Source organism: Larus michahellis, chromosome 3 (genome assembly GCF_964199755.1).
Source record: "Larus michahellis chromosome 3, bLarMic1.1, whole genome shotgun sequence".
Classification (NCBI taxonomy): Eukaryota; Metazoa; Chordata; class Aves; order Charadriiformes; family Laridae; genus Larus; species Larus michahellis.
In genome coordinates, this window is record NC_133898.1 from 102437632 (window position 1) to 102454134 (window position 16503).

Consider the following 16503-nt stretch of genomic DNA (forward strand, 5'->3'; position numbering starts at 1 on the left):
CCAGCTCTGGAAATGCTGCTGCTCATCCTTAAGAAACAGCTTTCAGTGAGATGAAAGCAAAACATTGTAAAATATATCAAAGAACTTAAATCCTGATGAACCACGGGTCCACGTAGGACATGAAACTGAAAAATACCTACTTACAAATACACACCATAACCCACGTCCTCCCACAAGTACTTTACTCAGTACAGCGATCATGCTCCACTGCCTTTCATCATTATACTATTATTAGCCTACAAGGTAAACGAGTCACTAAAGTTAATAAATGAATTTTTCATTCTTTGCAGTAAATATAAATACCTCCGTTAAATACTCAAAAGAGCCAGAAACTGGATAAGCCTTAATGACAAACTTTGCCACTGAAGGCATGTTGATAAAGCCCTTCCAGATGAAATTCAGGCGTGCCAGAAACAGGCTTTCACATTCCACAGTACCAGGGGTTTCTGACCTAAAAAACAACAAACAAAAAACCCACTTTGTTTAGAACATGATATATTATGCAAGATCATGTAAATCATAATCTATCTTTGTAAGAGACATTATGTGTCATTAAGAATTTTCTTTTTCAGTTAAGCATACTTAAGGGTCAATGGAAAGAGACAGACAACCACGTTTCTCATCTTCCAATGGAGTAGATCTACGTGATGTGAAGGACCACCAGATAAGCAGCACATCACTGTATCTTTTGAGAATGGATAACTTCTTTAGTTCAAGAGCTGTTAAATGCTGCTGAAGACACACGAACACGCATAGGTGCTGCAGACCCAGTAAGATCTTCCCCTGCCACAGGGAGGGGGGGAGAAGACAACATACTGCCTGCAGGCCTGTCTTCACCCCGCTTTCCCAGAGCTCCTACCTTTTGTTGCAACACTCTCCACCCACCACCTGCGTCCCCCTTCCCTTCCTTTGCCCCACAAGCTGGTCCTCAACTCTTCTCACCCATCCATCACTTCCACAGCTGCTGTGGGCACCTCCTCCCCATTCCAATATCACCACCTGTACGAAACAGCATTTTTCCCCCCTTCAAAAAAAAAAAAAGCCTCAGTTTTGTCAACAAAGCAGCTGCAAAGAATAAGTGGAAAGGCTTAAATAATTTCACAGGAGAGTGTTTCTCAACCTGAGGGTTTTCCTCATGGGAAAGGTTACAGCCACAGTTCAACATTTCATAGAATCATAGAGTTGGAAGGGACCTCTGGAGATCATCTAGTCCAACCGCCATTTCCCAACATGTGGCTATCAAAATATTCTAGGCATGCTGCTAGCAGTTTTAAGCCAGCTGCCCAGTAGCACCAGGTGTTGTGCTGTTATACTAACACAGTAACCTACTGTGTTAGTAACACAGTGTATATATATATATATATATATTAATATTAATTAGTAACCTAACTGTCCACACTAGAAATGACGGCTTTGTGTCTTGAATAGCTTGCTGAAGATTCAAAGTCCACTGTCCTCAGTAAAGGATCCCACTGTCCTGATAAAGGCAGAATTTCAGCACAAACTCTGGTCAACTCTAAACAACCAGCAGTCGATGTTTTTGTATAAACTCCTCCCTCAAACCAGAAAAAAACAGCCTCCTAAACTGCAACTCCTTCTTTAGTGGGTAGCAGAACGTGGAAGAAAACGGAGAGCTGACAGCAAATACGCAAAGCATCAGACAAGCTGCTCTTAGACTGTCATTTCCAGAAAAGTGTTGCTTTGAGACTTGAAACTAACCTGATTTACCAGTGTAAATGCTCTGTTTAGGGTGATCTCAAATTCCCTAACTTTATATACACGTATATAAACACGCACTCATTCAAATGCAGCACTGTCCATACCACGTTCCTCAATAGCAAAATACAATATGAAATCTATATTCTAACTTTTTTAATATGAACTCACATGCCTTTTTAGACCTTGCTGCACCAGAAAACGTAAAGAAGTTTACTTTTCCCAAAACGAGTATGGGCTAATTAGAAGTTTGTAATCATAACAATATATGTAGTATTCTTTACATAGCAGCATAGCATCACTTACTCTGGCACAGAACCCCATTCCTAAGAAGAGGTGTACAACTTCAACTACACAAACGGATTAATAAAATGACATTTAAAAAACATTAGCTTTAGTCATAATAGCTTAACAAGACTAATAATGTCTTCCATTTAAAAATCCTGTTTCTACAGTTTATATTACTTTGGGAGAGGTGTGAATGACGATTTTGATGAGTCTTGCTTATCATCTTCCAGTAATTCTGAAGCTAAAATACTTGATGTTGAAGAAAGCGCGTCTGCGATGCTCTCTGCTTCGTTGTCTGACTGCTTCCGTGCAACTCCAACGGACACTTTCACTTTTTTCGCAGAAAGATCATCAGTAGGTGGTGCCATTCGGCCTACAGAGAATGAAATGCAATGGCTTTTATTTTTAATTAAAGAAACAAAAAGAGGATTTCCTCTGAAGACATGGAAGACGCACCAAAAATACTACATATTGCCATTGAAGTGGGATAGGATAAAGAAATAATACATTTTATACATATTTATACAATATATAAATTTATACTATTGTATAAATATATACAATGTATACATAAATATTGCCGCTGTAGTGGGATAGGATAAAGAAATGAGGAATCAACAATAGCATTTACACCCATGAAAGGCATGTCCTTCTCATCAGTCTTTTTTTTTTTTTTTAACAGAAGACAAATTTATGCCAATAGCCTGTAATTTTAATATTGTCTCTTTTGTAAGTTATAACACTGCTTCCACATCTTTGTCAGCTTTTTTCCCATTTATTTACATCCTTGAGGTATACTGAGATTTATGACTGAAAAGCATTTCGCAAGCATGATGTATTTATTTTGAGATGCTTTTCAAAATTACCTATGCAGATTTTGCAGTTAAGATCAAAGAGATGATTTTTATGTTGACTTGTGGTGTCTGGAGATGCAGATTCATTTACTTCTTTATCTTTTTCAGCTTCCTCTGACTTCTCAAACAACTTCATATTAGGTTCCTAAGAAAACTCAAACACATTTCAGTTAGTTGGGTTTTTTTCTGTTAATATTCCTAATATTGCTATTCATATTGCTTGAATATTTTATGGTATTTTCTTCCCTTCAGAAATAAAACTCTCCCTTCAGCTATATAGCCTAAAAGGCTACCACAAAATCTACAAACACATTAAAAGAATGAATTAGTATTCCTAAATATCTTTTAGGTGAGATTTAAAGTATTTTCTACTATTAGGAGAATTTATCATACAGTCACGGACACAACGTGGAAAGAACAAAGACACCAGGCCCAGAAGTGAAAGTCAGTAAAGATTAAAAAAAATTTAAAAAAAAAATTAAAAAACATATAATTACAGATTGAAACAACAAAATCATAAACAAACCACTTTACAACCCTATTACCTAGGAACTAAATACACTGTGTTGCCACATTTTCTTTTCTACCTGAATTTCCATGACTTCCTCTTGCTCTTTCATTGGTGTTTCACTTTCAATTTCTATTTCTCCTTTGTGAGTAATTTTTGTGATAGGTCTTCTCTCAACTTCCCTCTGTTCTTTCTCGATCATTTCAATTGTCTGTAAAAACAGGAAGTTATGTTCATTTACTTCCATGCAATAACAATTGGATATCCACAAATGTAACAACAGAAAATAGGACTGCAATTAGGAAATCCTCGGGCGGGGCGGGGGGACGACCACAAAAAAAACCAAACCAAGAATATATTCTTATTTTGCAAGAGTCAAATAGTTTCTTAAAGCAAATGCATAAGCAGCTGGTCTCACTTCACCTACAGTGCAGCAAGTACTTCTAGGGCATGGATTTAAACAAGTTCTAAAGCAGACCTTCAACACTAAATTTAAAGATAGGTAATTCTGACTTTCCAAAAGCTGAAGAAAAAAAAATGCATCAACTCTTTTCCCATAATACTCCGGACAACGTAGGACATAAATATAGATTTCTATCATTTTTCAAGAGCTGGGTTTTTAGTACATAAACCTAATGCTCCACCTTAAAAAAACATTTAAATGTATTCTTAAAGTAATGGATATGCTAATTCTGACCAGCCCCACTGCTTTCCTCTCTTGCAAAAAATAAAACATCAACCATTATTTCTAAAATTACTTCTTAAAGCAAATTTCTCCTTCTTAAACCAGAAACAGTTTGTGTTGGCTGTCCCCAATATTTTAAGCCTGGTTTCATAAGGAAACAAGGATTCCACGATTGCTTTATCGGTCTGCCAAATGCCTACAGTTACTTTTGAACACACTGGGGAAACTTAAAAAAAAAAAAAATTAGCAAGTAGCAGTCTCTAAGTCTTGCTTACACAGGAAAATCAAAAATACAGACAAATGATACATTGCTATTTATTTTATATGTTGTAATCCATTTCAACTTCTAGAAATTCTGAAGTATTTCTCTGAAATATTTAGGACCCTTCAGTAATTTTTTGAGCAGCATACACTTTTCATAGAATCATGGAATGTGTTGGGTTGGAAGGGACTCTCAAAGGTCATCTAGTCCAACCCCCCTGCAGTAAGCAGGGACATCTGCAACTAGATCAGGTTGCTCAGAGCCTCATCAAGCCTGGCCTTGAATGTCTCCAGGGATGGGGCCTCCACCACCTCTCTGGGCAACCTGTTCCAGTGTCTCACCACCCTCATTGTAAAGAACTTCTTCCTAATGTCTAATCTAAACCTACCCTGCTCTAGTTTAAAACCACTGCCCCTCATCCTATCACTACATACCCTTGCAAACAGCCCCTCCCCAGCTTTCTTGTAGAGCCCCCCTTCGGGTACTGGACTATAAGGTCTCCTCAGAGCCTTCTCTTCTCCAGGCTGAACAACCCCAATTCTCTCAGCCTGTTTTCATAGTAGAGGTGCTCCAGCCCTTGGATCACCTTCGTGACCCTCCACTGGACCCGTTCCAACAGGTCCATGTCCTTCTTGTGCTGAGGGTTCCAAAGCTGGACGCAGTACTCCAGGTGGAGTCTCACGAGAGCAGAGTAGAGGGGGACAATCACCGCTCTGGATCTGCTGGCCACGGTTATTTTGATGCAGCCCAGGATGTGACAGGCCTTCTGGGCTGCAAGCACCAGCAAGCACTTCTGGGCTGCAAGCACTTTTGCTTCGAGGCTGTTCCTCACAGCAGTGGAATATTGTTTTTGTATGGTATGTTTTCTGTATTTTATTGATGTTTATAAAAATAAAAGTAATGAAGATGTACTACAAAAGCTGGGCTTTAGGTATCTACAGAATAAACAAACTTCCCATGCCTTTCTAGGCCCCCAAAACGACTTCGAGATAATAGAATAATTCAACAAGTGTTTTTACATAGGAACTAGCAAAAAGTTGTTATGTTTTGTAAACAGGTCTAGTCGCAATATGCAAAGAAAAGGAAAAAACCTCAGGAACAATTAATGTTGCAATGCAAATCGCAGTTAACTGAGTCACTTATCACTGAACACTTTTTCATTCTGAGAACACAGCATTCAAGAGGATGAATTTCCATCTATTCCATGTTACACTACCTGCTCATTAAGTTTTTATCAGAAATCATCTGATATAGTCTGATATAACACACAATTCCTAGTATCATAAAACCCAAACACAAAATGCACATGTTGACACAACCCCAATTTTGTGCCTTTCAGTTCTGTGAAGTGGCATGCATATAAATTCTGCCAACATAAACCCAGAGGATGTAAAGCAAAACACTTGATGCTGTAAACTGGACATTTCTAAGCAGCTGCAGTTAACTTTCATAGGACTAACTGCCCAATCAACATGGTAATAGCTAAGCAAAAGGCATCTTCTATAAATATAATACAGCTCCTTATATTCCTGCTTCTGCACCTAAATTGGCAACACAGCTATAAATATAGCATGACTTTCTGTTTCAAGAGAAGTAATGCTCTAACTAACCTAATAAACTTCCTATGCTTTGTTGGGGTTTAGGGGTGGGTGGTTTTTTCCCCCCTTTAGACTGCCTTTCAGCCTGGCAGATCAAGTTTTCAGCTTCAGGTTTACTTCTGGGTGGGTGAATTGTCATGCTCCATGAGTATGTAAGTTATAAAAAACACCAGCTGAGTTTGGTTTGTCCTAAGAGATCTCTCTCCCTTTCTAAGAAACTGTTGTCTATAAAGCTCCAGCCAGAGCTTTAAAATCTTGTTGGAAATACGGACAAAGAAGCCTTCAGCTCTTGAGACAGAAGAAAGAATGAGGAAGCAGCAACAAAGTTGCACAGCAAAGGAAAACGCACGGCTTCCCTCTTTCAGGAATTTACTACACTTCTTCCAGTTCTGTCTTTGGGTTTTTAATACCAAATACATTCTTAAGAGATCCTCCTGATTAGTCAGCGTTGCTTTGTGCAACATGCATTCTATTCTTTCTACATACGTTAACCTGAAAACAGAAGTTAAATACGCATAGGCAGTCAATCAAACAGCGTAAGTTGACAAATCTCACGTGTCTGTTTTCTCTCTGCCTCCAAGCAGCCAGTTCTTTGGAAGCCAGTTCTTCTGGGCTCATTTTTATTAGATGGTCTGGAGTAACCTCTCCTTTCAGGACTTTCTTAAATAATATCTAGAAGAAAGAAGGAAAGTTAAGTATTGATAGCAATGCAAAACCAGCTCGCAGCAGGAAATGAAGTAGAGAAGCAACATACAACATACTCCAAACAACTATATGGATCGTGTGGTTTTGTAGTTATCTCCCATTGTAGGAAGTCGTACTAGATTTTATAACATAAAAAGCTTAATTTCAGAACTCTATTTACTCTACATAACAGAACATATCAACATATGCTCTTACTGATCAGATGTATAATTAACTGTTGTTCCAAAGGAGAAAGTGAGTTTATGCCCACTGCAGCAGTAACTTGGACTTTTTTTTTTTTTTGTACAGGTGCAAATCTCTGGTATTATACAGCAGAAAGAAGCCAATATTAAAAAGGACATCCATCTATGCTTCTTGACCAACTGAACCGAATTCCTAGGGTAAAAAAAGCCCCACGTAATTTAGCAGGATTAACAAAGAGAAGCCAGTGACAGAATTTAACTTGTTCATATGACGTACAGTTGGCTAGCTGTAATAATATTACAGACAAAGCAGCTTCATCAGAGTAACTGATAAAAGCACAGAAGACAGAAGTTGAGGAGGTGAGTGTGATGTTGAATGATGGGCTCATAGAAAGCAGAAAAGAGAGGAAGACCAAGCTTGAGAAATCTGGGTGTGAAAAAGCACAGTGGGACAAGCTCCTGGACAGAAACAACAATAAGTGCAGGAAGCAAGAAAGAGTTATGTGTTGGGGGACAGAGACACCCAAACAGGGGTAAAGACAAACACTTAAACTAAGCAAGCTATATTCACTACACTTTGAAACCCCACTATAAAAAGTACACTGGGAGCAAGAAGTTGAAGAATTAATGATGGGGAAAGAAGCGTAAAAGAACACAGAGAACACTGAGTGCACAGGAGGACAAACAACATCAAAGAGATGAGCGAACCTACAGAAGAAAAAAAAAAAACAAACAGGATAAACTGTGAAAGGATTAGTAATGTATCTACATAGAAGATTTTTCCTTTAATCTATGGCCAATAAAGCATTTCTGTAAAGCACAACAGACAAATAATACATACTTTGTTTTTAGGATCTTTTAGATTGAACATTAAACTTCTGTATTTGTTCTTATACTTTGAGTCAGTGTCCCGAAAAAAAGAAAACAGCTCTCTTTCAATCCTTGTGGCAACTTTTGCTGCTCTCTCCTCAGGAATCTTTAAACTGGAGTCTGTCAATCTGTGAGAGAACACAAGGGAAATTACCAAATGCTTCCAAATAATTAATATATTTTTCCTCCACCTTCTGAAAGAAAATAATTACAAACACAAATTAATAGTTTCATTTAATAATATTTCTTTACCTTTTCATCAGGATTTCCTTAAGAGACTGCTTGACACTTTGTCTTATCTGATCAGCAGAAGGTTTGGAAGCTGGCACGGCTGGCAGGTGTGTTGCACTAATGGATCCTTTCTCATTTTTCTTTTTCTTAATTTCTTGTTTCTCATGAACACCTGTCAAAACACAGAGTTAAAAATTGTAAACTTCTCAAGCCACTGCTATGAGCTTTTACTGTTGCCAGATATCATGAATTTTTATTTTTAAACTGCTAAGAATTGACCTTCAAGGAGAAGGAATGGACTCACAACGTTGTTTATTTTTTGTTTTCTTATTTGGTTTGGACTTCATATTACATAGATTAATCCAGAAAAAAAAACTCTTTAGCAGAAACAGACAGGACTTTTGCTCTTTGACTTAAGGTATTTTCTTCTACACTGAACCAAGATGACCAATGCTCACTAGCTTGATCTTAAGTAGGATTTTTGACTCTGAATTTTTGTAAAAGCACAAATTATTTTTTCAATGAGTAAACTGAGAAATAATATACTGGGAAGCACTTATTATAAGCATATTAAACTCTAAGATAGCACTTTTCATTAAACTTAGCATTTCTGTATGTGTTAGCCATCAAAGTTATTTCAATTATAATCATCTCAGCTCCTGATTCAGGTAACAGACACTCTTAAATAAGGCCATTATAAGGTTTGTGTCATAAATGATACAAATAGTGGCAATTTCTAATCAAATTAAAATCATTAAAGCAAAAAACCCCAAATTCCTTCAAACTTTAGTTTTCAGAGTGTCAACTGAAAGCTCTTTTGTCTCAGCTCGTGAACATGTCACTAATTTAGAGCAGTAGCCTTGTATTTATGAAAGCAATGGGAAATATTAATTTATTCCCTTTCTACTCTAAAAAAAGAAACAAGCTGAAGACTGATAGAGATCCAACTTTGTGTCTGATGGTAAAAAGCAGTATTTCTTTTATTATTACTTTCACCTACTGAGTGCAACTTAAAATGCATTAATACCAGAAGCAAACTAACTGCATTTTCAAGCAGCTATAAATAGACAGATTTTCTTTTGCGTTGGGCAGACAGCGTGACTGGATCATCACCTCTCTTATTAATGCAACTAATATCCCTATCAAAATTACTGATTGCCCTTTTCTCACCAGCAAGGTGGAACAGACCCGAGACAGCGGTTAGCCATTCCGCACTGTGATCTAAAGTATCCATGTGCTAGGCTTCTTAAGTAAAGCAGCTCTAATAATGCTTTTATTTGCTCAATACGTTTTTTTTTTTTGCTTATCTCCTCCTCCAAAGGAGGATGAAGAACTGGACTAAAACCTTTCAAAAGATGTAGCCTGAGGGGGCCAGGGGAAATGGAAAACCCCCACATATTTAAATGACAAAGTTTCAACCATCTGAAAACACAGTTCCCTAACAGGGAAGTGATGGGCAACATTAACAATAAACAATGAAACTATGAGCATAATTCAAAGCAGTTAAGAGATTAAGACAAATGTGCTGCTTAATAATTTTATGTTAATTGTTCTAAATGAGACTGCCAAGCTTCCCCTCTGTTTAAAAATGATTTTTATATTAACTTCTATTCTGAAATCGTCACTGTAAAAATCTTCTTGTCATCTTCTTGTTCGATCAGTACATTTTAGAACAATTAAATTATTTCATGGATGCCAGAGACTCATTTTGCTCCATGCAATTTGCAGTTGGAAAGGATGTCAATTATTTTGTGACTTAGAATTTCGAAGTTGAACAACAAGGTATTTGAAGTCTACAAGATACCATTCAGTATAAAATACTTATTGAGATTTACACTGAACCCTGACATTTTCTATTGTTTTCTTCCACTAAAAACAGTTTCTACAATGTATGAGCATTAGCAAAAGACCAGAAGAACATATTTTTTTAGACAAGAATTCCAAGCTCGAGTTTAGGAGATAAAGACACAGTTCTCACACAAAATCTCATTACCTTTGCTGCTGAGATTTCAGTCACAAATTAATTTCCTATTACCATGATCTTAGAAAAATAATGCTTTCTGGAAGGAAGCTGGGGAGGGGACAGAGGTTTCTGGGAGGGGAAATATGTCCCTTCATCCTTTCAAATAAAATTTAGATGAAAATCTGATAGCTCAGTGTGCAATATAATATTCCCCTTTGAAATGAGCTGATAGAATTATTTGTCAATTTGTGGAAAAGACATCAGTAAGTCAAAGGATAGTTTATATAGCAATTAAAAGACTTATGTACATTAAGTTTTTCGTAGTATTTTATGGAAGAGTATTTCAAAGTTTTCTGCAATGTGAAATAAAGTTTAATACAGAGATGTCTTTGTGTACTTTTTCACCCATTCTTGATTACGGGAGCACACCCTAGTATTCAAACAGGAATTATCTGCACATCTACACAGGAAACATTTTACCTGCGAAATTGAATTTAAAGAGAAATGAGAAATAAAGATCATAAACATCATGGGAACAAACAGCTCTCCAGATCACCATCACTTGCACTACAATATGTGCTTTGAAAAACTGATACTATAAAGAAAGTCATCATCCTTCACCATACGTATACGTGAATTATAGTGTAGAGTACTTCACCAAACCTCGCTACCTGATTTCGTGGACCTTTCAACCACATTAAGGGATTCTTTATTTATTTTTTCACTTTTATCGTCAGGGGACCGCCGAGGAATTTGAGCAGTTTGTGATCCTTTTCGAGCAGGAACATGTTGCCCTTTTTTAGTATCCGAGTCTCTGGACTCAGACAAGTTCTTCCCATCACCAGATTCCTGAAATAAATATTTACACATGTTAGCACACTACTGAATGCTACAAAGAACCACTATGTAATTACCACGCACATTTACACATTAGCATGCTACTGAATGCACAATGAACCACTACGTAATTGCCACATATTTTTCCCATTTTTTTTTTTAAGTATACTGTATAATGAATCCTCTGGATGTATGCACCATCGTATATTTCTAAAAAATTACTAAACAATATCCCAAATTACTGACAAGTATTCCTTAACAATCTCTTTGAAATATTGGCCAAAGACACATCACAGGCAATTTGCAGTTAAGCTCTATATTGAAACTCACTATGTTTTCAGCTGTTTTAAAAGGTCCGGGATACCAATGAACATCCCTTAACCAGTTTTAGCCATGCATCCATGGGAAGTCACTTATGATTAGAAAGTACATTTAAACCAAAATTAAACACCATAGCTTACATGTCACAATTACAACACTGCTATTCAGAAATAAGACAAAAAGGATTACTGGTCATTGAGTTATGATGAACATGATGCTGCATACTAAAATATTCTAAAGTATTGTAATAAAAACATCTCACTGCTCTTGCAAATTATCATTTGGTTAGTAAAATGAGACACACAGAAAGCAGAAAGGCCCTAACTAAAATGTCAGGCATTTTCTTCTACGTACAATCTGTAGTTAAAACACTCAAAACTGGAATACTGTTTTCATATTGTTCTACAGATATTTAAAAGATCTGCATATATCATACAGCAAATTGACAGATGTCCTGTAAAAGTGTTTAGAAATCTGAAAGAAAAATGCACAAAGTTCTCCACCATTTCTATATACAGCTATATGCACAGGTGTATTTACACACACACCTATGACATGCACATGACCCTGCTCAATATGAGAGAAGTTATCATCTCAAAGGAGTCAAGCCAGTTAAAAAATGAAGCAACTCTGAAAATAATAACACAGGAGTTTTAAATTAGATTCATATAAATGTTTGAAACATGGTATTTTAAATGGCAGGGCGTTAAGAGAAAACTCCTTCTACCCCCAATAATTATCAGAAGTTAAATAAGACTCACCCGTCTGAAGATTTTGACTTTGTGCTTCCCAGCGTCCTCAGTTTGCTTTGTTTTTTCAGTTGTTACATTTATATTACAAGTAGGTGTTTGCTTCGACATCCCCGGTTTTTCACACTCAATTGCTTTTTCTTCTCTATGGATTTCAAGTTTCACTTGAGTATCCGGTACGTTTTGATCAAAACACTCCATTTTTTTGTCTTCTTCAGCACAGCACTTCACACACACATATTCTTTGTCTTCTTCCCCCATCTGCTGCGCTTGAGAAAGACTCAGTCCAACACAATCACCATGAAACCAATCATCACATCTACCACAGCCTACCATAAATCTGAAAACAAAATAAGACGTAAGTCAGTGTACAGATGATGAAAGAATATACAGCAACTTAAGCAGAATGTACCGATAGTTGTTTTGATTTGTGCACCTCAACAATACCTTCTTGCCTGGGAAGTGATTTTCTTTGCAGCTTTACATCCACCTCCAGCCTTACGACATGGTATGATCTTCCTGAGAAACAGGTTTTTTTGCCTTTTTGCCTTTTGCAATAGTCCAAGAGAATACCATAACCTCATTACGTGTTCCTGTAACCTGCCCCCAAATCCTACCAACAGGATCTTGTCAGACTACTGTTTATAAAAATTTGATTAGGAAAAAAAAAAAATCCACAACTCGCAAAACCAGTAAACTTTTGTTTGAAAATTTTCCTGCAAGAGCATATCATCTTTGCTTTCCTTCAAATATGACCATCACCCTTACAGCAGAAACGTATCAACTACAACCTTCCATAGAAGTAAGAGACATCTGAGCGCTTTGACAAATACGACCAGCACAGAAACATCAAGATATTCCAAACGAGTTGGTATTTTATATCACATTCCTTAGACAGTTATTACTTCATTACTTCAGAAAGTTATAGAATCATAGAATGGTTTAGGCTGGACAGGACCTTAAAGATCATCTAGTTCCAACCCTACGGACTCTTTACTGGTGAATATGGGACCAGGAGTTTGGCTTCCAGCTCCATCTGGCTAGCCTGCAGTGACTGACTGCCTTGTCTTAAATTAGGCACATGCCGCTCTTGTGTTGCTCAGCTATTTTATTCAGAGCCAGCAGTTACTTAAAGGATGTTTCAAACACTAAAATGAGTATCATTTAAGGGACACTTTTCATCTTACAATCACTTAAATTGTTTAACTATTTTGACAGTAAAAGTAACTTTACGTACAGATTTTCAAAGTGTTGTAAAGATCACTCGATCTAAAATAAAACCGTAATTTCTGACTGTTTTACAGAAGCATTTTGAAAACTGCATTAGGTATCAGTACCACCTAATTGCACTGAAAGGTACAATTTCCAGTGGAACTATTTTGGAAGGATGGGGAATTTCAAAGTTAGACAAGTTAAGCACCTCAATTAACCTATTTCAGGAGACTTAATTGCTAGTTATTATTTTTTACAATCCTTTCTTATAAGAATTAATCTAGCATTGTTATGAAAGATCTTCTTTCGAATGACATAGGAAGATCTCTTGCATTATCCACTTATGTTCTCTTTCCCTTTTATAACTTTTTTGATTTATACTTACATAAAATATATTAAATATATCAACTGTGATATATTTTGTCTGGATGAAGAACATCCAGAAAGACTGAAAGTGTATTATGAAAAGTGCTAGTGGTTTGTTAATACTGAAAAAATTACCAAATTATTAGTTTTTAAATTTCACAGAAGACAGACCTGATTTACAAAGAAACGCAATCAAATGCTGGTTGTTTCAGCAATGTATTTAACAAGCTAAATACATTGTCCTGCAAACCCTGTTTCTTTAATATCCTATAAATCTTTTTCATAAGATAATTCTAAGGAAGATTATTCCTAAAATATGTATGTTCCTATTAAGGCTAGGATCTGATGACTTACCTACTTCACAAAACCATATAAATATTACAGAACACACTTAAGAGGAACTCTCATTCACCACAACTAGATGAACAGTCCAGAGCGCCTGATGCAGGTACTATATTCAAGAAGCTACAAGTATCTCAAGAGATGAAATATTTGTGTAGCAGAAAATGTTAGAAACATAAAAGAAAGAAAATATTGTGCCTTTATGTTCTGTCCTTGCTTACCCAAAATAAATCAGGATTAAATTCTGCTGAAGTAAATACCATTTTGATGCAAAATGAGAGTGAGAAGCTTTAAAACTCCAACAGTTTGAGAAAAAGGTCATTTCCAGCTTCACTAGCCTATGATGCTGTTTGCTAGATTTGATGAAACCACTTCTTAATCTAGTTTGTGAAGAAAACAATTTTCTCTTCTTTAATTTTCTTTTTTCTGAGCTGCAAGTACATTTTTGGTATTAGTCATGACTAGCAAACAGTATCTGCCCATCTATTCAGTAGTTCCAATTAGGAAGGCAGAAGTTCCTTCACATTTTGTCAGTACCTCAATCTTTTCAGATCCACGTTCCAGCAAAGGGAAGACACAAGAAAGGTAACATTGGGGGACAACTGCTTCTGATGGTCTTAACAGAGTAATACCGTAACACTCAAACACAAGAGGCAAACAAGACAGAAGCGATAGGACTTTAACCGAAAGTTGATTACTCCTTTCTGAGAGCCTACAGCCAAACGTGATGCAGAAAATACAGTGCGAGTGCCTATTTCACAACTTCAAGGATCCACAAGAGGATACTTTACATAGGTTACATCTCTCACCATGGCAAGAAAATATTAGTAAAGCTTTGGGAATCCCAAAACTGGTTACAAAAATTCCAAACATAAGACGTTCTACAGAGCTGAAATAAGATCAGAGCATACAGTCAAGTGCTTCTTGCTTAAAGGATATTTTAGTGTACTAATGAATGAATGCCTTTTAGTTAAAAATAGAGGAAACCAAGAATAGTCTTGAAGCCACAACTACTACTTGAATTTTTATTAAAAATATAGGGTTTTTTTTTCCCCCCTCTTTGGAAATTCAGGCATTGGAGACTAATTTGTTAAATGAGCAAGGCAGACTGCAACCTTTAGCAACCAAAACAAAATTTTGATTATATAGAACACAAGACTAAATTTGCAAAAACGCAGAGATTAACTCCGGAGACTAAAATACACAAGATGCTGCACATCTTCAACTTTAAATTGACAGCACATGGAATTTTTCAGCTTAGCTCACACATAGTAAGTGGGCAATAAGGACAGTGTATGATGAGTAAAGCACCAGATAGTCATCCATTCTTACATCTTTATTTTCAGGTCTATTTAAAAAAAAAAAAGTAAAAAACTTATACTGAATTTGGCTCAGAAACAGACCATTCTTCCCTAAGAACGTACACCAAGATGGACAGATGTCATTTAAGCCATCTTAAGCAAACTACTGAAGATGGAATACCCATGTGGCTTCATTCCAGTCTTCACAATAAGGTTTCAATTACACGATATTTAAACACACACAATAAAACTTCAGAATTCAAAAACTAAGACTACAAAGACAATCTGGAAATGTCCACGAAGCCTGTACTATAAAACAGGATGTAGTGTTTACAATTGTCTTGCTTAAACCTAATTATACAAAATGGTAATAAAAATACTGGTGCTGCCTGCCTAAAAGATTCACTATTTCTACTAGTATTTTCACACTAGTCAACTGCAAGACCGTGACTTCTGAGGCTGGGAGAGAACATACTGATTTTGATACCAGTAGCATAAATAATCCTTTTTACCACAAGGCCACTTTTACATCTTTGTTTTGCCCATTTGCACACAAAACACAATTATGATTTGTAACAGCAATTACAATGGGGTAATGGGCAACGCTCAAAGACTAAAAAGAGGAGTCAAGGGAAACTGAAGCCTGGCTTGAAGGATCAAGGATGTCCTCTTGCACAGCTGTCAGAGTTGTGACTGAAGAGGTTCTGATATCTTGGACTATTACAACACCAAAGTTTCTCACTGTAGATTGCTTCAAGTTTGAAGTGCAGGAGTTTTAACCATGTTGTAAGGCTGGGTTACTCATGGATGTAAAGCTGAAAGAGAAAGAAAAATTTATTTTAAAATATTACATCATGCCACATTCAACAACAGAATTGCTTTCACTGGACTTGAATATAAAAACAAAATTTTGTTCAAGAAAAATCTAAAAAGAGCTGACAGGTGATAGCAGACAGTACTATAGCTCTTTGGACCTTTGCAGAGAGTATGTTATTGTTTCATTCATTTTAAAGAATCCTCTTGGTAGTCCGTGCATTGGCATGAAAAGATGCACCTTAAAATCAGAAAGTAATAGATGATACATAAAGAGAGAGACAATAATTAATGCAAGCCTTCCACAGCCTCTCTTAGGTTTGGGAGATTTTCTTTGGTGTGTTATTTTTAGTAAATTCAATTCATCTGTTAGATGAAAAACTCAGGCTTGGACAATTTATTTTCAAAATATACATGCCATGTTTTAAAATTAATTTACATGCATTTAACTTATGTAACACAGGCAAGTTTCCAAAGAAATCCATTACTGTGAAATAGGATTTTACAAGTAAAATGGGCATAAACCATCTTATTCATAAAACAATTGTTTGTTGTAAAGCTGTCAGAATAGTTAGTGTGGGCCAGTAATCAGGATTTTAAAATTAATTAATTATGTAAGCTGCATCCCCACAGAAAATCATTTACTTCAGAAATAATTGCGCCTCTCTAATCCTTTGCATTTGTAGTATATAGCATAGGG

General features: G+C 36.3%; 1 protein-coding gene across 31 annotated transcripts in view; it reads right to left on the reverse strand.

Annotated features, from left to right (window-relative positions):
* Positions 1-16503, reverse strand: part of PHF3 (PHD finger protein 3) — a 52900-nt gene that overhangs the window by 6994 nt on the left and 29403 nt on the right. For 29 of the 31 annotated variants that reach the window (XM_074581476.1, XM_074581483.1, XM_074581482.1 and 26 more), the window contains 9 exons: positions 11782-12109; positions 10534-10711; positions 7921-8071; positions 7640-7796; positions 6467-6583; positions 3446-3577; positions 2871-3003; positions 2182-2377; positions 304-451 (listed from right to left, as the gene is read on the reverse strand). In XM_074581476.1, the coding sequence (XP_074437577.1) occupies positions 304-451; positions 2182-2377; positions 2871-3003; positions 3446-3577; positions 6467-6583; positions 7640-7796; positions 7921-8071; positions 10534-10711; positions 11782-12109 (1540 nt within the window). Of the gene's footprint in view, positions 1-303; positions 452-2181; positions 2378-2870; positions 3004-3445; positions 3578-6466; positions 6584-7639; positions 7797-7920; positions 8072-10533; positions 10712-11781; positions 12110-12205; positions 15767-16503 lie in introns of those variants that run through there. The other 2 variants (XM_074581502.1, XM_074581503.1) reach the window with 2 other exon arrangements.